This window comes from Eulemur rufifrons, chromosome 28 (assembly GCF_041146395.1).
Source record: "Eulemur rufifrons isolate Redbay chromosome 28, OSU_ERuf_1, whole genome shotgun sequence".
Classification (NCBI taxonomy): domain Eukaryota; kingdom Metazoa; phylum Chordata; class Mammalia; order Primates; family Lemuridae; genus Eulemur; species Eulemur rufifrons.
Window position 1 is genome coordinate 21,110,365 of NC_091010.1, and position 21,249 is coordinate 21,131,613.

Genomic DNA, 21,249 nt, shown 5'->3' on the forward strand with positions numbered 1-21,249 from the left:
ATGGCCATGATATACCTCTCTAACTATTAGATCTTCTTTACAATATAGTTTTCTGATTTTCTTCACACAGGTCTTGAATGGGATTTTTAAAATTAGACTTTCAAATTGGTTGTTCCACTTCTTTTTATTACTCTTTATTGAATATATTTATATGATTCAAAAATCAAAAGGACATAATAAGGCATACCTCAAGAAGTTTTGCTTCCACTCCTCTCTCTATACACCCTGTTCCCTAACCCCTGCCTTGACTAGTAATCATCATTCATTTTTATCTACCCGTTCAGTATGGAACCCTTTTATTACATCTTTCAGTTTGTTGATTTTCTTGGGATCCTACCTAATCCTTTACCTCCAATTTCTTTTATGTATGTATTTACATGTGTTACTGCCTTGATGGAACCTCCAGTATAGCGTTGAATAGAAGTGATGATAACAGGTACCTTTGTTCCTGAATTCAAAAGGAATGCCTCTAACTTTTCACCATTTCATATAATAGTATGGATTTTGGAAGATAAATTGTCAGTATCATTTTGAATGGGTATTGAATTGCAGACAATGATTTTCATTGTCTCCATTTTGCTAATATTTTTTGTTCCTTCTTTTTTCTTTTGTTCTCCACCCTGTGCCTTCTTTTTTTAAAAAAATTCTTAGTCATGCAAGAAGTCTGTCTATCTGCTAGTCTTTTTAAAAGACCAGCTTATGATTTTGTTAATCTTCTGTATTGTGTCCTTTTAAAAATTTCATTTATTTCTACTTTTTCATTTTCTCAAATATCATTTCTTTGAGTTTCCTTGATTTCCCTTTACTACTTTCTTGGTTTAAATAATTAATTCATTGATTTTCAATCTTTGTTTCTAATATGTGTATTTAAGGATATAAATTATCCTCTATTTATTGCTTTAATTTTATCCAGTAGTTCTAATACATAATGGCTTTGTTTTTATTCAGTTTCATTTCAGTTATCTATTGAAGTATAATAAACCAACTCAAAACTTACTGGCTTAAAATATAATATATCATTGCTCAAAATTCTCTGGGCAGTTTGGGCTTTTCTTCTGCTGGTCTTTCCTGAGGTTACTGATGCAGCTGTAGTCATCTGATCTAGGGCTAGAGGGTCCAAGATAGCCTTACTCAAATAGAAGTTGATGTTGGCTGTTGGCTGATGTTATTTGGTTCTCTTCCTTGTTCACTTCAAGCCTCCTTTGGCTAAAATGGGCTTCTTCACGGCATGGTGGTCCCAGAATTTCAAGAGAGCAAGAGCAGTAGCTCAGGGCTTCGAAAGGTCTAGCCTCTGACAATTCACACAATGTCCCTTCCACCATATTCCATTGCTCAAAGAAAGTCACAAGTTCAGCTTAGATTCAAGGGGATGGAGAAATAAGAAAGAGACGCCATCTCTTGATGGGAGTGAGTGGCAATATCACATTGCAAAGAGTGTAGACATGAAAGTGGAGGCCATTACTATAAAAATCTATAAGGCCTGTATTGGTTTCTATTGCTATGTAACAAATTACCACCAATTTAGTGGCTTAAAACAATACCCATTTATCATATCACGTTTCCATAGGTCAGAAGTCTGACATTATTTCACTGGTTCTCTGCTTATGGTCTCATGATATCAAAGGCAAGGTGTCATTCGGGCTGGGCTCTCATGTGGAGGCTCTGGAGAAGAATGAACTTCCAAGCTCCTTCAAGTTGTTGGTAGAATTCAGTTCTTTGTACTTGTAGGATGAAGGTCCTATTTCCTTTCTGGTTCTCGGCAGGGACTGCTGTTAGCTTCCCAATGCCACCCACATGTGGTCCTTCTCCATCTTCAAGCCAGCAATGGTGTGTTGGATGCTTCCTGTGCTTCAAATCTCTCTGACTTCCTTTCTTCCCCCAACAAGAGAAAACTCACTGCTTTTAGAAGGTTTGCCTGATTGGGTCAGGCCCATCCAGATAATCTGTATATTTAAAGGTAAACTAATTTGGTACTTTATTTACATCTGCAAAATCCCTTCACAGCAGTACCTAGATTAGTGTTTGATGGAATAATCTTAGGGGAGGGGGGCCATCTTCAGAATTCTACCTAGCTAATACCTCATATTTGATTTCCTCTTTGACCTATGAATTAATTATAAGAATGTTTTAAGTTTCCAAATGTGTATGAGTCTTTTGGCCTATATTTTAGTTATTGATTTATAATTTCACTACAGTGTGATCTGTATGTATTTGTTGAACCTCTCTTTGTGTTCTAGCATGTGGTCAACTTTTATGAATAACTCATTTGTGCTTGAAAAGAATATGTGTCCTCTAATTATTAAGTGCAAAGTTCTACATTGGTGTTTGAACTCAAGCCTTTTAATTGGGTTATATATATCTGTATATATCCTTATTCTTTTCCTATTTGGTCTATCAGTTTCTGAGAGAAGTATTAATATATAATAAGATCTTCCCTATTGACTCTTTTAGTTTAGATGAGGAAACTGGGCCCAGTAAAGTTAAATGACTTGCTCCAGATCTCACAGCTCGATGGGGCAGAGCTGGGCTGGCTATGAACTCAGGTATTTCTCATATTGACATTTGGGATATTTACTTCAAATAAAAAATCCAGTAATTTTTATTTTGTTCATTTCTCTCTTAATAATAAGAGTCCCTTTGTCAATTTGGGGTCATATTGGCCAATGGAAAACTGAGGGCCGCTCTCATTATTTCCAATTTGATCTTAGACTGATAATGCAAGTTATTCAAGTCTAACTATGGGAGAGTTGTTTTTAATAGGTAAAAACAGGTACCTATCATGAACTCCCACAATATACCTCCACCCAATTTCCCATCTGAATCAAGGACAAGCACCCTCAGCCAGCATTACAACAGGAAGAAATGATGATGCAGAAAGACTAGCGAAGCATCTTCACTAGTCCTTGACTTGGTTTATGTTCTGGGACAATATTGCTCCAACTTTTAGAACTTCCTTTCCAGAAAAACATACCTATACGATTTTAAACACATGCCAAGTAGAGGATGCCCGGACTTGACCTCTCCTTTGTCATCAGTATAATGACCAAATCTAGAGCTCATCAAACTTCAACTACTATGCATTAATGGCAATCTGCGGTTTCTGGCTTGCTTGATACCCACCTCTGTGGCCTAAAAGGGCAATGTGTAAGGATAATAAACACTCACTTTCAGGCATACCAGAGCCAGATATGCCCATACTTCAGCATTGTAGTTGTTTAATGCGTTGGCTTCAGAGAGAGCATCCTCAGCCTCTGTGAGCTCCTCCAGCTTGACAGAAAAGACACACGTGACACATGTGAGTTGTAAGTCAAAGTAGTTTTCACTTTAGCCAGCCAGAGTAGGCTTAGCTGGAACCACTATGTCCAAGTAATATTGATATATGTGACCTATACCAATGGTTTTTACATTTTTAGCATCAGAACTTTCTTCAAACAAAATCTTATGTGGTCGTTCAATATATGAACTGATTAAAAGTGGAATATCTCTGATTAAAAATACAAGTAGAGGAATCTGGAGCCCTGCCTAATAAGTTCCCAACTTATACCCCTCTCCTCCTCTTTCCCTCTACAGTACTCATCAGGGCATCTATAAACCATGGAGCTCCAGGTACCAGGATTGGAAATCCTTAGGAATGCCTACCACGTGTACATCATTCAGAGATTTCTCCATATACAGTGGTCTGTCAGATACATTTCTAGGTTTTTTCTTTACATTGTTCATCCCTTTCTTTTCCATGGAAATCTTTAGTAAAAGGCAAAAAATTTATATTATCTGAAGAGAAACCAAAGTATGTGTACATTCCTTTCTTGAGGTTAAAGTCTGATTTGCCTGTCAAAATACTATTGTCTAGAAAGTTTTGTTCCCCTAATATCAGTTACTATCAGCCCAATCCTGAGCAATCAATACAGTATTCAAAGACTCTAGGGTGCTCTATTTTCTTCTATTGCCCAGGCTAGCATCATTGCCTGGGTGGCATCATTATCCTCACTGCAACCTCATGGGCTCAAGCGATCCTCCTGCCTTAGCCTCCCAAGTAGCTAGGACTACAGGTGCGTGCCACCACGCCTGGCTAATTTTTCTATTCTTTTATAGAGACAGAGTCTCGCTCTGTTGCCCAGGCTGGTCTTGAACTCTTGGCCTCAACCAATCCCCCTGCCCTCAGCCTCCCAAAATGCTAGATGTGAGCCACCATGCCCAGCCTGAAGAGCAACTTTTTATTAGAGCGGACTTCCCTGGTCACCAAAAAACCCCAGGGTTCTTGGAAGACTAAGGAATCAAGGTCAGCTGTATGCACAGGCCTAGTCTCAAACCTTCCTCCTCTTACCCGGTAACAGGCGATTCCCAGTCCTAGCCAGGTAAGACATGAAGGCGATCTCTTACAAGCTTGCAGGTAGGTTTTCTTTGCCTTGTCATACTGTAGAAAGAAAGCACCACTAAGCTACTGTTCTGGAAGCTTCAAACACTGTATTTCTAGGATGATCATGGGACCTCTTCATAGTTGCACTCCAGAACAACCTAAGTTAAGTGAGTCCTTGAATTGTTATGTTTACTTTAAGGGAGCTATCACAAGAAGCCTGGTGAGGGGAGATGAATAGATCAAATGAAAGGGCAGATTTTTGCCTGGAAGCAGTTCCAAAGACATTTATAGTCTCTGTAAGAGTTGAGGCAAGGAGTTACATTGAATGCTCTGGGTGACCACAATGATTATCTGAATCCCACCTAGACTTTATGGACTGCCCTCTTTTGCTTCAATGTGTTACCATGTAGTAGGATGACAGACAATCTCTGGACTAAGAGGTATACTTGATATAGCCTCATCATTCTGAAAATCTGTTCCTTTGTTGTAAAAGGTCTTAGAATTTTAGAAAAACTCAAAAAACAAATTTGCAAAAGAAGTAGCCCTGAAGGGGCCATTTCTTGTCTTGTCTCTCCAATGTGAGAAATGGATCTATAGCTCTGCCTCAGCAAACAGCCTGAGAACTGCTTACCTAGTGAGTGCTTAAGGCAACAGCACTCTGGTGATTCAGCTTGTAATGACAATAGAAAGAAAACTTTTCCTTATTACTTCACTGCAATGGGAGAGTGATTTCCCTTAAGCCTATGTGAGCCTTCCCACTCACGTTATAAGGCATTGTAACTTCTTGTTGCTGTTATTGTTTTTACATTAAATAAAAAGAGAGTTGGGTGTTCTGAGGGGAAAAATGGAATAAAGTCAAAACAAAAGCAGGGAGTCAAAAGGTCTTTGGCAGAATGTTGATAATTGTTATAGTGAGAGGGTGAGTCCATGGTGGTTCATTCTACTATTCTGTCTACTTTGTATTTATTTGAAATTTTCTATAAGAGAAAGGTTTTTTTCCAAAGGCCTTGGCATATTTCCCCAAATACGGGGATGGATTGCTTCTATAGCCAGGTCAGAGTGCCCTATGGAATGAGGTTAGCCTCAGCTAGATTAAATATAACCCTTCCTGTTGAGTGGGAAGTTTGGAGAAGTCGTTTTGAAGCCTGTGACACTTTGTTAGTTAAGTAAAGCTAAGAATGTTTCTGCTACTGAAAATAAAGTTTCTACTACTGCTGATAAAATAAAATTTTAGCTAAAATAGTAGCTAAAGTTTAGTAGCTAAAATAGAACTCATTTACTGAGTTTTTAGTAACTTTTTAGTAGCATAATGGTTAAAACCACAGACTCTTGATTTTAGACTGCCTGGGTTTGAATCCTGCTTCTACTACTTACTGGTTATCTGATGTTGGGCAAGTCACTTTATCTTTGGATGTTAAAGTGTCATCGTCATATTACTATTTTTAGTCCATACATACAGATAGATGTTAATGCCTGAACTACAATTAGGTCCCAGACCATGGCTTGATTTACATGGATACTCCCCATCCTCTATCCCTTACCTCTTTCTCTTCCAGATAGAGAAGCCCCAGTCGCAGGAAGATGAAGTGCATCCCAGAAGCGTCTACTACAAAACTAACGGTTCGCTCATAGCACGCCTTGGCCTCAGCATGATTTCCACTTAGGAAATAGAGATGGCCCTTCAAACCCCAGACATTAGGGTTCTGAGAACATGAAGAACAAGTAGTATGTGGGATGACGTGATACTTAAAATATGTTAATGACCTTTGTTTAACATTTAAATTTAGATTAAATCCATTTTCTTTTTCTAATAGCACTCAGAAAGAGAATCATTTAATTACACTGGGAAATATTTTTCTAGGTCTGCTCTCTCATTTATTTCTTGCATTCTTCAAAACCATTTTGCCTTTGGGGTAAATAAAAAAAAAAAAAAAAAAGCTCCAAGCATAACCATGATAGTGTTCACAATGAGAAACTAGAAGTCTAGAAAACTTAAAATAGAAAAACACTATCTGCTAAAAAGCCATCCTTATTCTTTTCTCTGCCCTTTGCAAAACTCATGATTACTTAAGAAAAACAAATGGAACAGATGAGTCTACTGACAGCTGAAGACCCCCACTGCTGGTGACCATAAATCTGCCAGGAATATGGCATCACCACCTTTAATAAAGCCTGCTCGCCCCTTCTCCGGACTCAAGAGGCTCTAGCAAAAGTCATTACCAGGTAGTCCATCTGGGCTGCTTGTTGAAGGTATTCCTCTGTCTTGGCAAAGTCCTTCTTGAGAAGGTGTGTCTGGGCCAGCACCAAGTAATACTCACAGCTGGGGCCACCTTGAGGGCATAGCAGCTCATGTGCAAGCACCCTGTGCACATACTGCAAGGAAAATCAGGTTATAAGGAACATGTAAAGGGCTAGATTGTGTCAGTCCCATGGCTTTCAAAGTTGAAGGATTCTGTCTCTGACAATAAATAGTAAGAACATATTATCGAGTGAAATGATTATCCTTAACTTCAAAAGGTTAGGGGTGAATTACAAACATTCAGCACTTCATGGTTCCATTACTAGCTATTCACTTAGTCACCAAATGAAGACATTTCCAAGTGAATAACCTGCAGTATCTCACAATTTTGGTCTTGCTGGTCACCACACTAGGTGAATGTTAGACTGTATTATGCAGCAGACAAAGGCACATCATCGACCACCCCATTTACACATGAGGTAATATTTTCAGGCAACTATCATTGTAAGGAAACTTACAGTGAGGCAAAACTACCCTTCTAAAATTCTAGACCTAGGATCTTGGAAACATAAAGGTCTGTTTCTGATGCACCTCCAAACATTTGTTTACAGGTTTTACACTTTGGGCCAACTTTTGTTTTACTCACAAATTTGACAAAGTCAGATGTACTTGCTAAGCTGAGGGAAATCCTTCTTTTCTTTTCCCTCTGTTTCCATCTCAGCCTAAATATAGATACTTGCACTAACACTTATGCCTTCTTAGGAAAATACTAGAGGGAACAAATAAATGTAGCTGCAGCTGTTTTCTCTGCCTGCCTTCTGGCTCTCTGACCTGGGGGGATAATTAATGACTTATTTACCTGGGAGGTAGTGGGAAGCCTGTTTCTCTATTGGGAAGGGTTAATGTGTTAAAGGCTCCTGTTTAATGTGGCCTAATCCCACTTAGTTTGTAATTAGTGCCCTTTCCTGAGCTAGCCTGCCCTCAAATGGGGCAAGAGCTCTGTACAATCAGGGCCAACACTCTTAGCTCCTGAACCTTGCTTTCTCTCCTACTGCTTGCTCTTGGATATGCTTCTTGTTTCTCATGTGGCAGGTAGACCTCACAGGATGCTCTTTTTCTATGGGAGGAGGCTTCAATTCTTCAGTTGCTCTACCTGTTACTACTGCATGGGTAAGTCAAATGTGGGGCCAGTTACATTCTTCGGCCAGTTTTAATATTTTTATCCCTCCCCCCAATATAGCACTGTGTATGTTTCCAATTGGTTCGGAACCTGGAAGGGAAGAAGGGAATGTTTAGGCTCCTGTGAACCCACAACACTCACATAATATGAATTCCTATAACAAAGTAACATCAGGCAACATATGACTGAGAATCTGACTTTGCTGGTATTCTACAGGGAGCAGACTTGCAGTGAGGTCTTCTGGTGCCATCTGCAGAGAGTGATTTATGTTTGGAGGTTCTTCCTACTGGGCTTCAGGTGTGCTCTTAAAAGCATATTTGATTTCTACTTCACATGTATCTAAACTTGCATAAATACCATTATCGACAGAATAAGCAGTTCACTAAAGTCTTTCCATCTACTTGCCCTTTTCCGAATATTCTGACCTGCACAGCATTAACTTTCATCAAGAAACGTATGGTCTCCATGAAGATAGTGGTAGGAGGAGTTTGGGAAGCACCATAATGGACAGGATGCAGAAAAGCGGCTGAATCTTGACATTTTGATGCTTCTGAAAAAAAAAAAAAAAAAGGATAGAGTAGATGTAATAGAAAAAATGTCAGAAGTTCAGACACACTAGCATAGCAGGGAGAGTATTCTGATCTAATACATGAGAGGATCATAATCTGAAAAGCAACAGACTGCTCTTTAGCAATGGTCCCCAAAGAGAAGAACTTAAATGTTCTTCAGGTGAATCTACTAGTGGTTCCAAATACAAGTCACAACCAAATAAAAGGGTTTTTAAAAAATATTCAGATCTCCTTTAATGTGAAACACAACTGTGGATATTTTAAAAATGAAGAATTGTTAGAAAACCATAGGTCTGTAGTTGGCTACTTCTGTGAGCTAAATATAAACTGCTTACATATTGAAAGAGTTACAGCACTGAGTCTGGATTTCAGAGCCTAGCCTAATATGAGGAACTTGGGCAATGTGACAGATAAACTAATCAACTTCAAACAAATCAGGATGGCCACTTTTATAACCATAAGAGTTTTCATCCTTGTCTAGTTTGTTTATGCCCCTCCTCCAAGTGGAAATTTTTATTTCTGGTTACCTTTTTTTGCTGGTATTTCCTTGGGAAACATGTTAGATAGTTTTGGGCCCACACTTGGATCCTGAGATTGTGTAGTCAAAATGGGTTCTCGTGAATCAGACTGAAGTTTGGAGGATTCATCAAGAAAGTCATCTAGAATGGATAATGCAGCTCCTGGTTAAATAGATTAAATTTTAATAAAAAAAAAACTTCCTATATTGGGTATTAAAATATTATTTCCAAAGCCTAAGAAACATATTCCCTAAATATTGCATGAAGGACAGATTTGTTTAGTAGACTTGTTAATATTTATGTATAATTTAAAGAATACTCGCTAAACTGACAGTTCAGTTTTCATCACTGTTATCTCCCAGTACAACCTTGATGCTAGTTCAAGTCATGACAATGTCAAATAGATCCCTATTTTAAAAGTCACTCAATAAATCCAGAATCTCAAGAATCCAGATGAGAAGATTCTTCTTCTTCTTCTTTTTTTTTTTTTTTTTTGAGACACCGTCTCACTCTGTTGCCCAGGCTAGAGTGCTGTGGCATCAGCCTAGCTCACAGCAACCTCAAACTCCTGGGCCTAAGCAATCCTCCTGCCTCAGCCTCTCAAGTAGCTGGGACTACAGGCATGTGCCACCATGCCCAGCTAATTTTTTTCTATATATATATTTTTAGCTGTCCAGGTCATTTCTTTCTATTTTTAGTAGAGATGGGGTGTCGCTTTTGCTCAGGCTGGTCTCTAACCCCTGACCTCGAGCGATCCTCCCGCCTCAGCCTCCCAGAGTGCTAGGATTACAGGCGTGAGCCACTGTGCCCGGCCAGATGAGAAGATTAATACACTTTTATATCCTGTCTTTTAGGGGCATTTACGAAAGTTGCACTCTATTTCTACTTTGTTGAGTTTTTATTTGTAAATAGGTGTTCACTTTTATCAAATGTTTTTTTGCCTCAGTTGATATGATCATGTGATTCTTATTCTTCAGATTGTTTATACAGCAGAATCCACTGATAAATTTTCAAATATTGAACAAGTCTTATATGCCTACAATAAGTCCCACTGGGTTGTGGTCTATAATTCTTTTTAGATATTACTGGATTCTATTTACTAATTTTTTTGTTGAGGATATCTTTGTCTATGTTTATGAAGTATATAGGTTTATAGTTTTCCTTTTTGTGATACATTTGTTTGGTTTTGGTATCAGGGGGCTTCATAAAATGAATGGGCTTCATAAAATGAATCAGGAAGTGTTCCTTTCTCTTCTTTTTTTCAAGAAGGCATTGTGTAAAATTTGTGTTATTTCTTAAAATGTTGGGTAGAATTCTCTAGTGAAGGCATCTGGGCCTGGATATTTCTTTATCAGAAGGTTTTAAACTATAAATTCAATTTCATTCATTGGTATGGGACCATCCAGATTATCCATCTCACCGAGATGCTGGCGTGGATGTGGAGAGATAGGAACACTCTTACACTGCTGGTGGGACTGCAAATTAGTACAACCCCTGTGGAAAGTAATTTGGAGATATCACAAAGAGCTAAAAATAGAAATACCATTTAATCCAGCAATCCCACTACTAGGCATCTACCCAAAGGAAAAAAGAACATTCTATAATAAAGACATCTGCACTTGAATGTTTGTGGCAGCACAATTCACAATTGCAAAGATGTGGAAACAACCCAACTGCCCATCAATATATGAGTGGATTAATAAAATGTGGTATATTTATACCATGGAATATTTCTCAACTACAAAAAACAATGGTGAACTAGAACCTCTTATATTATCCTGGATGGAGCTTGAGACCATCCTTTGAAGTGAGGTATCACAAGAATGGAAAAACGAGCACCACATGTACTTGCCATCAAATTGGTACTAACTGATCAACACTAAGGTGCTCACATGGAAGTAATATTCACTGGGTGTCGGCCAGGTGGGAGGGGGATGGTGGGGGTGGGCAAATTCACAGCTAATGGATGTGGAACGCACTGTATCGGGGAAGGTCATGCTTGTAGCCCTGGCTTGGGCAAGGCAAAGAAAGGCATTATATGTAACCCAAATGTTTGTACCCCCATAATGTTCTGAAATTTAAAAAAATTTCTGAAAAAAAAAAACCTGTTTGTTGAGATAAAATGAAATAGTTAGAGCTCACTAAATTTTTGTTGATTGATAGCTTGGTTTATGGTTAGTCAAAGGAGACCATTCAAAACAGGAGGAAAGTCATATCATAAGAGCCAGGAGCTTCCAAACCTTGGCTCACTTTGGGGTATAACATGAAAGCCATTATTTCAGTTGTGCCTCTGAAGTGGGGTGGAGGGAGGAGGCAGCGACCTACACATCATAGGACTGCTAGGGCCAATAAAAGCTCTGCTGGTGACGCTTGTTGCCTGAAAGAGGTTTTCCCTGTGTAGCTTTATCAAAGGATATAGACCAGTAACTGGATCCACAGAGCTATTTCTGTGTGGGCACAGAGATTCTCTGTCGGGCTTCCCCTTGGAAGAACCACAGGGCTCATTTCCATCCCCTCTGTAGGGAAGAGGATAGAGGAGGAAGCCCATGGAGTTTATCCAGATCCCAGAAGTCACAGGCAAGACAAGCAATATTCATTGTCACATCTAGGAATGCAGAAGTACCAGGCCAGTGGCTTTGGCTGCAGTATCCCTAACAACTTTGTTTTTAAGAGAACACTTAGAAAAGAAGACAGCTGTATTTTTGGAGTAAAGGTCACTGTATGTTGCTGGGAATCTAACAGATGGCCATGGCTGCGTGGGACTGGCATGGCTCCTGTCAGCTAAAGATAGCTGTTATTAGGGTCAGACTGTCTGGGTGGAAGCCTGGACCCTCTCATCAGAATCCTCTTCCCTCCTTTTCAGGAGAGTCTGCCTTCAGGAACACTTGGGTGAGCTAATTCTGCTGATGGTAATCCCCAGACTTTCAGCCTTGTGAGGAACTCCCATCCCTTGGCCCTCATACTCATAACGCAAACCTTGTCCAGCCTCACAGGTTCCCAAATGTCCCCCTGAGTCGGTCCCTTTCTTTGTTCTTCCCTGAGTCTTCTGCCTATAGGGATAAACCTCTGAGATCCACCAGAGAGCTGAGGACTGGATGATGAAGGAAAACAAAATATTTCTCCCCCAAATATTGAGGATTATTAAGTTAAGACACTGAAAATGCAGAGGAAACTCTTCCTTTGCCTCTCTCTGCCTGATGGTAGGACATAAATCCTTCCTTACTGAAGACAGCCCTTGCTTATCAGCACAGAGAAGGCACCAGCAGGCACCAGAGGAATCTGGAACAGATTTTACTATCTTCCCACATTTTCCTGCCCTTTAGAAGACTAGAACTGCTCTCTATTCCTATAGGATTTATGGCCCCTTGTTAAAATGCTATTTAAGCAAGGCCCCTAAGCCATTGCCTTAAGAGAGAAATATTTTTAAACTGAGGCTTCTCCCATGTGATGGGTACAGCACACATTAATAAACTTTTGCTTGTTTTTCTTTTGTTAATTGGACTTTTGTTTTCAGAAGTTTCTCGACTAAAAACCTAAAATGGAGGGGGAGAAATTATGTTTTCTCCCCTACAATGATATCCCAATGTTTTTTCCAAGCATGTATCTCCTAGGAGGGAGAATTTGCATTAGTTAAGACCAACTAAGTATGAAGCATCCACTATTTTTCTTACACTAATGCTCTCTTACATGGGGTGTGAGATCCCTAAGGATGACCCATTGGGGAGCAGGAAGAACATACTTGGACTTATATTTAGTTTCCAATTCACAAAATAAGCAAAATCTTAATTTTACTAATATTTAATGGAAACTAGTACCTTCATGCCCGGCATGTGATGTATCTTGAGGGCAGAATGGATGTTACAACCACACAGAAAGCTAATAATGGTACCCTTAGACTTCTGTTCATTCATTTTTAACATATTGAGACAAACCATAATAAATATTAATGGATTTATGGATTACAAAATAATCCTCACAAAGTAGAAAAGTGGCTTAAAAAGAAGCCATGGGTTGAAAATAATACTGAAATGTAAATACAAGCAAACCATACACACACACAAACATGCACACACACACACACATATAAATGGTAGGAGGATACTTCTATTCCCAGAATGAGATGTATTAGGCAGCCACGTTACAAGAACAATGACAATCCAATCAGATCTGACTACAAGTTGGTTAAAAAAAAGAGAGGGAAAGTTGGTAAAGAAGACTATTTGGAATATGAATTTACATCCACAATCTTTAAGCTGAACCTCCCTCTAAATGTATATCATACTTTTCGATTCTAGCTAAGAGTTATAAAACCATCACATTTATCAATGTATTTAAAAAAATAAGCATCCAGAATATGAAGACAGTTCTCTCCAGTTTTTCAGCAATGTTTAAAGTCATGAAAAATCAATCCTATTTGTTAGGAAATTTTATTAAATTTAATGATACATATGCAATAATAGTCTCTTTTGGGGTTTCTTATGTAATAGTAAAAGACAAAAAGCCATACGCTATTGGGAAATACTTCCTGACCATGGGAAATACTTTCTGACTTCTTGGATGAAATACATAGAAAACAGTATGGAAAAAATACTAAGATGCATTCATTTGTCAGGAAAAGAACACTGAAAATTGTTGAATGATGCTTAGAAAATACTGCTTAAGATTTGAAGCAAGAATTATTGTAAGGACTTGCTCAGTGTAGGAGGTGTTTTATACAGTTGGATGGAAGTATAGATGTCTAACATGTTTCAGCTTATGATAATTCCTAAATTTTATTTCAATAAAGAAATACCACAAAAATTTCCCTTCTTTTTAGAATACTGAAAGCCACAAGAGCTCATTGCTGCCTCCCTAAGTAATGAAAAAAGCTGCCTAAAGATTTTTAAAAAGTCATTAAATATTTTTGAGTCCATTAGAGAGCTGAGGTCTCAAATCAACATATTTAGGCTAATTAAATTCCAGGGAATGAGAAGTTTGTCTGATCAGCAACAAGACACATGAACTGTTTTCACCTTTGGTAGCATATGGGGGAAAGAAGAGGTTGCCAAAAAAAGCAGGTAGGGAGGAAATTTCTGAAATTTTAATGAATTCTTAATGGTCAAATGTGGTTCTAGTATGACAATTTAGAATCCCTTGAAACTCCAGACCCAAGGGGATCCCATACTCAGTCTCCAGCTCTTTTGTATGAGCCTCCACCAAGTGCTCATGAAAAAGATTGGGGACCTAGGAGAGCTCTCCCTTCTGTGGTGCACAGGCGTAGACTTCACTTGCCTCACAGATTCTTCATTTCATAGGAGTCAAAAGTCATATGCTTCTGGGGACACAGGAGATAAGCAATTCTCCTGCTCCCTGGTCCTGGGCACAGAGCTACCACCTCTGGGATAGGGGCAGAAGTAAAAGCCAACTGCTGCTGGAGAGGAGAGGGAAACATGCATGCTTTGTAGGGGAGGTGGGTAAAGCATACATAGACTTAAAAGGTATGACAATAATACCACTAAGGATGGGAGGGAGGATATGTGATAAGGTTCTACCACTATTCTTCAAGAGGTATAATATTTGAAGGTAGGCTGTATATTGTAAACTCTAGAGTAATCACTAAAAAGTAAAACAAACAAGTGTAACTATTAAGCTAGTAGTAGAGATAAAATAGAATTATAAAAAGAACCTAATTAATCCAAAAAAGCAGGAAAAGTGAAAAAAAGAACAAAGTACAAATGGGACAAATTATCAGGTGGTAGATTTAAATACAACCATATTTATAATTACATTAAATGCAAATATCTAAATATTCTAAATAAAAGACTGAGATTGTCAGATTGGAAAGAAAAGCAGGACTGGCTATATGTTATCCACAAAAAAAAAAAAATCCTACTTTAAATATGAAGACATAGATAGGTGAAAAGTAAAAAGATGGGAGGAGATATACCATGCAAGCAGTAATTTATAAAAAGGTAGAGTGGCTAAAATCAGTAACAGAAAAAGTAGACTTCAGACCAAGAAATATTACCAGTTATAAAGAGGGATATTAAATAATGATAAAGGGGCCAATACATTAAGAGGACAATAACAATCCTAAATATATATGTACCTAATAAAAGAGTTTTAAAATACATAAAGCAAATACTGATGGAATAGAAAGAAGGACTAGACAAACACATAATTATAGTTGGAAACTTCAAACAGGAATACCTAAAGAAATAATTTTGAGTTAATAAAGGAAAACCCACAAAAAGAAGATTTATTTTCAACAGTGGGTGGCTTCTTAATAAACTCAATGATTTTAGGAAGAATTGTGTAAATGTGATCATTAATGGAGTGGTTGCTTTGAATGATACACAAAAGAGCATTCAGAGTTAAGGTTATATGGGTAATACTTTAGATGAAATGAGTTCATTAAATTATTAAAAAGCCAAGTTTTCATCAATGCTGTTGAAGCTAGAAGTATCCTCGGGGCTAAAAGATATCACCAATTTGGTAATTTTTATAAAAACAAGGCTATAAAAACACAGTAGAATCTTAACAATAGTCTGAATGAGATGTGTAGTGACTACAAACATCTTTTATACCACACAGAGATTTTTTGATTCTCTTGTTGCAGAACACTTAAACTTTACAACAAGTTGAGCAATTTCCTTTTATAAAAAGGAGAAGGGCTCTGAATATTCTACTCTTTTATCAGTGAGGACAAGTCCCCTTAGAAATGTGTTCCCTGGCTGGGCATGGTGGCTCGTGCCTGTAATCCTAGCACTTTGGGAAGCTGAAGCAGAGGATCACTCAAGTCCAGGAGTTCAAGACCAGCCTGGGCAACATAGCTAGATCCTGTCTCTATAAAAAATTTTTAAAAATAGCCAGGCATCAAAAAAAGTATGCTCCCTAAAAGATATTTTAAAAACAATAAACACAAGTATTAATATTTTATTGCTTCAAGGTTGTGGTGACATCAGCAATGACAGAAAGTAGTTGCTTTGTGACAGGAATTTATGATATAGAGAGAGCATTTTGAAGATGAGTATTTATTAATATTTGGTAATGCTAGCATGTAATTTTATAATAAAAAATGAAGTCAGTAGGCTACTTTTTAAAAGCCTAGATCTGACCTTTTAAAAACTTAGAAATATGCTTTTCTCACTATTTGAAAATCTTTGAAAGAAGAATTTCAGTGAGTTTTGAACTCATTTGTTAATAATTTTTAAATGTAACACCTTCCAACTAGTTTGTTGGAACAACTAGCATCAGGAATAAATAAATCTACCGGATGCATTTCCACAAAAACTTTTGCATAATTGGTCTATTAGTTTGAAAATTGAACATCATGATTCACTTCTTCCATTTGGCTGTACCTACCTTTGGTTTATTGTTCTTTTTTATTTTTATCTTTCTTTACTGCTTTAACATATGGATCTACCTATCTTTGGGAAGTATCTTTTCCAGCAATAATAGCCAATCAAGCAAAGTATTGAAAACAACTAAATTTAAGGTTATATACCTTAAATCAAAGGGGAAACAATGATTGTTTAATAGATGACGTTGAGAAAACTAGATCCCTATATGGAGAAAAGTCAAACTAGATGCCTACCTAGCATCACATTCAAAGATGTAATCCTTACAGGTTAAAGATATAAATGTGAAATTGTTATCAAATTAATTGAAGAAAATGTGACTTGAGGTAGAAAGAGCTTCTAAGACAAAAACTACAAAGGTACAAAATGACAAAGGATATAGTAGAATCGAACACAATCAACTAACTAGACCTAACTGACATCTATAGAACCTTCCATTCAACAATAGCAGAATATATATCCCTTGCAAGTATAGACAGAATATTTACCAAGGTAGACCATATGCTGGGCCATGAAACAAGTCTCAATGAATTTAAAAGGATTCAAATCATGCAAAGTATATTTTCTAACCACAATGAAATTAAATTAGAAATCAAAAGCAAAGATATCTGGAAAAATCCCCAAATATTCAGAAAATAAAAAGCACACAGCTAAATAATCCATGGTCTCAGCCATTCAACTCCTAGGTATTTATCCAAGAGACGTGCCCCTTTTAGGAATATTTATAAAGACAGTAAATTCCCTAAGATTAAAAAAACTGAATCTCAACAGTAGAAGCTTTAGACTGCCAATTGTACAAAAGAGAAAATATTATTCAGAAGTAAGGAGTCTTTTCTGGTATCCCTAAAATAACTTGAAGTCCACGTACGCACTCACTTAACAAATATTTACTGAGTGCTCACTATGTGCCAGCTCCCATTCTTAAGGCTAGTAATTTTCTCCATAGTCATACATCTTCTCCATTCCCTGACCCTACCTGCTGAGGCTTCCGCCTTGATTGCTATTGTAGAAGAACCATCTGTGGGTCCCCAAGGGCCTAAACTGGATCCTATTTTCCCTCCTTCTTCAACATACTCTATGCTGTCAGTGCTCTTTTGCTTTGTTGCTTGTGCCTGAAGCTGTTTGGATGCCTCATGAAATGCCATTTCCATTCGAATGTCATTGTTTTGAATTTCGTAGTACAAACCTAAGGAAAGAAAGATGTTGAAATATGACTAATTTCCCACCATCATATATTGAAGAATTGTAACATTTCACTTATTTGTCCCATGTTTCTACCAAGTGTAAGAACTACCTGATGAGTCATTGAAGAGTAGAAAGGAAAAGAGAGACTCTTATAATGGGGGAAAAAAAACCACATTCAGATCACAGGAAAATACCATACCAAGTAAAGTCCAGGCTACGACATTGGTTGGTTCTAAGCAAGTGGCATCTTCAAAGAAAATTTCTGCTTGCTCATAGTTCTCCAACAGAATAGCCAGGACACCACATAGCAGCAAGCTGAAAAGAGACCACCAACATGGTTAACAACATGATTGCATGGAACATTCATAAAACCAAGACAATTTCATGTAGAAGCTTATCTGTTCCTACTCATTCCTCATCTCCCTTCCACCTATACCTGTGGATATGACTCTGGTTGAGGGAAAGGGCTTTCCGAAAACATTCTTGTGCTTTGACGTTGTCTTCAGTTAGAAGGCAGAAGGCACCATAGTCCAGCCAGTGATCGAGGTTCTGTGGGTCACGAACCAACCTCTAGGCACATAAAGCATCAGGAAGGCCAAGGTTATTGTGACACTATGTACTATTTTTTATGCATATAACATCACACAGTAAACATTCCATAAATACTGTAAGTTCTATGAAAGCTAATGCCATGACTTCTTTTTTGCTTACCACTGAATCCCAAATGGCTAGCACAATCACTGTTCTGGCTTTTAGTAGGTGGTCAAAAAACACTTGATGAAATAATTTAAAAACTGAATCATCAAGCCATTTCTTCCTAGTGTCAGTATTCTGGTCACCCTAAACTCATCTAATAATTGGGGAGCCTAAAGATTCATTTTATGGTATATCGAGTTATAATAATTTCTGCCATAATCTTGAAATGGCAAATATGTTAATCTAAAAATTTGAAAAAAAGCACCTTATGATGAGTGAAAACTATAAAAATTGCTTAAAGAAATTAAAGAAGACATAAATAAATGGAAAGACATCCCATGTTCATGGATTGGAAGACAATATTGTTACCATGTCAATACTGTCGAAAGCAATCTAGATATACTGCAATCCCTATCAAAATCCCAGTGAAAACCCTCAAAATCCTCAAAAAGTTAAATATAGAATTACCATATGTCTCAGTAATTTCATTCTTAGGTATATACCCAAAATAATTAAAAACAGGTACTGAGATAAATGTTTATATATAAACATTTTAGAGTTTTGAGAGTTCTTTATATTCTGGATACAAACCCTTTGTCAGATATATTTTTTGCAAATAATTTCTCCTAATCTGTACTTTTTCTTTCTCTTATGTTTTCCATAAAGGTTTTTAATTTTTATGAAGTTTCATCTATAATATTTTTCTTTGGTCAATTGTGCTTTGGTATCATGTTTAAGAACTCTTTATCTAACTCCAGGTCAAGAAGATTTTCTCTTATGTTTCTTCTAAAGGTTTTATAGTATTATATTTTACATTTAAATATATGAATCATTTGGAATTGATATTTGTAAAATGTTTAAGGTTTATATTGAGGTTCATCTCTTTTTGCAAATGGATAACCAATTGTTCTAACATTATTGAAAAGATTGTCCTTTGTCCATTGAATTTTTTGTGCACTTTTGTCAAAAATCAAATGACCTAATTTATGTGGTCCTATTTTTAGACTCTCTGTTTTATTGATCTATGTGTCTACCCTTTCACCAATAAAGTTTGATTTTAAACTATCAAAAATTACTACTTATACCCATATTTCAAAAATAATAGTAATTGCAATCACTGGGAAGATGTTTAATTACCTCCTCATAATACACTGCTGCCATTTCAAAGTTCTCATTGACTTCTGCTTCAAATGCAAAGAGTCGAAGCTGTTCATTGCTTGTATAAATGGTTGAAATAGTGTCTTGAATATCACCTGGCATGGTCTTGTCCACGTCAAGATGTTAAGCAGACAAAAGAAAGCAATTACAGGTAGAGAGGTTTTATAAGCATAAATTGGATGTGAGACCCAGTCATGCCATCTAACATGATATTGATGTTTCTTACAGTCTTGCCAATACAGTAAGAGAGAGTGAATCAAGAGAGAAATATCACAGGTGAGAGAGAAGCTCAGGTATCTAAATACCACCAGTCTGAGCTCATGGAAGTGAGTAAAAATTGTTTAGGGCAGAAATAACTCTCCTCAACGCTTAGGGTACTCAGAGTTCCCATGAAGATCACCTCTGACCTCAAACAGCTTCCTTCATTTTCTGTAATGTATAGGACAAATATTTCCATTTTTTAGGTGCCATGACATGAAAAGGTTGGCAAGCACTAGCAAAGGTCTTTAAACATGGAGAAAGCAAGAGACTAAAGGTAAAGCTTTGGAAGCCAGATCTATAGTTTTAGGAGGATATATAGACTGATCGATCCTACAAAGGAGACAGAAGGAAAGGTAGGAAGTAAATCAGAAAAAGAATATATCCCACACATCCAGACTGGGAGAGCAGGTCTGGTGTAATTAGTAATATCCTGGGTCAGAGGCTATGGCCAAGAAAGAGCCTACAAAATTCTTTAATTAGAAGTAAAAATAATACCAGTAACTTTAACAAGTACAGATGCTAGGGAATGTGGAGAGTAAAGCCAGATTTGAGATGGGCCAAAGAGAGTTTCTAATCACTTTATCAGTGCTTTTATTCTTTGTTCTTTTTTAGTTTTGATGATCTTGACCTCTAAATCCCTTCAGCAACACACTTCTACATCCAACCTACTCTAATATCCCACTCCCAGAACCAACATTCCACCTTTTTGTCACTTAGTCATTTAAAACTGCTCTGTGATTTTATTTCCTTCATATCCAATAAGCCCATCATTTTCCAAATGGATCAGCCTAATGATTAGCATAATGGATCAGACCTAATGATTACCCACTGATAATATTCTCTCACCAGCATACTTAAATCTCAGGCATCCTGTCCTTCGCCTGCCCTTGTCCTGAAAACTCTACTACCTATGACTTCTTCATTCTTAAACAGGAACACTCACTGGTCCTAAGGAGAACTGTACAGGGACAGAGATATCTAAGCCACCAGACTCTTATGGGATTCAGTCTTAGCTGAAAACCTTTAATACTCTTAGAAATCTATGTATTTGTCCTTATTCAGCAGCATATTCCGTAATGCTATGCAGTATCCAAATTTTCTTTTCTTCAAGCTTTTCATTCAACCCTTATCCCCTTCACTTTCAGTAAAGAGCCTACTACACAGAGATAATAGAAATCATCAGGCAAGAAATCCTTCAATTTTTAAATCCCCTAGCTAAATTATTTATTTTTGCATCTATTGTATCTCTTTCCTTTCAGTCTCAGAGGAAGAGGCATTCCAACCTTCTCTGTTTCAAGGCTAATCTTTCCATTTAAATTCTTTGTTCTTTCTCAGTTGTATATCCTGGGTTTACCATAAATTACCCTCCTATCTTTCCTCAATTTTCAACTTCTCCCATTCTGCTAATTCCTTTTCCCAAACCTGTAGATGTGCTCAAGTTTCTTCCATCTTAAAAAGAAAATCTCTATAATTTCTAGGTACTACTTGATCACTTTTTTCCTTCTTTGTCCAACTTCTTGAATTTATATTCCTCTGTTTCCTAATCACTCATTTACTCAATTCATTATAATTTGAATCACACCATTAGCCCAATGATATTGCTATGTAAAAGTTAACAATAATCTCCTATTACCAAATTCAGTGAAAACTTTTCATATTTTATTCTTAAATTCCTAGGAATGTTTGACAAGGTTGACCACCTTTTCTTCTTAAAATTATTTTTCCTTGGTTTCTGTGACACCACTG

General features: G+C 37.2%; 1 protein-coding gene and 1 pseudogene across 2 annotated transcripts in view; both read right to left on the reverse strand.

Moving 5' to 3' along the window:
* The window catches only part of CFAP70 (cilia and flagella associated protein 70), a 71,799-nt gene that overhangs the window by 8,244 nt on the left and 42,306 nt on the right, over window positions 1-21,249 (reverse strand). For both annotated transcript variants that reach the window (XM_069459884.1, XM_069459883.1), the window contains 10 exons: window positions 19,222-19,347; window positions 17,825-17,958; window positions 17,588-17,703; window positions 17,179-17,389; window positions 8,873-9,030; window positions 8,202-8,326; window positions 6,578-6,730; window positions 5,899-6,060; window positions 4,325-4,414; window positions 3,166-3,267 (listed from right to left, as the gene is read on the reverse strand). In XM_069459884.1, the coding sequence (XP_069315985.1) occupies window positions 3,166-3,267; window positions 4,325-4,414; window positions 5,899-6,060; window positions 6,578-6,730; window positions 8,202-8,326; window positions 8,873-9,030; window positions 17,179-17,389; window positions 17,588-17,703; window positions 17,825-17,958; window positions 19,222-19,347 (1,377 nt within the window). The remainder of the gene's footprint in view (window positions 1-3,165; window positions 3,268-4,324; window positions 4,415-5,898; window positions 6,061-6,577; window positions 6,731-8,201; window positions 8,327-8,872; window positions 9,031-17,178; window positions 17,390-17,587; window positions 17,704-17,824; window positions 17,959-19,221; window positions 19,348-21,249) is intronic.
* On the reverse strand, window positions 3,697-3,791 carry LOC138376781 (U5 spliceosomal RNA; annotated as a pseudogene).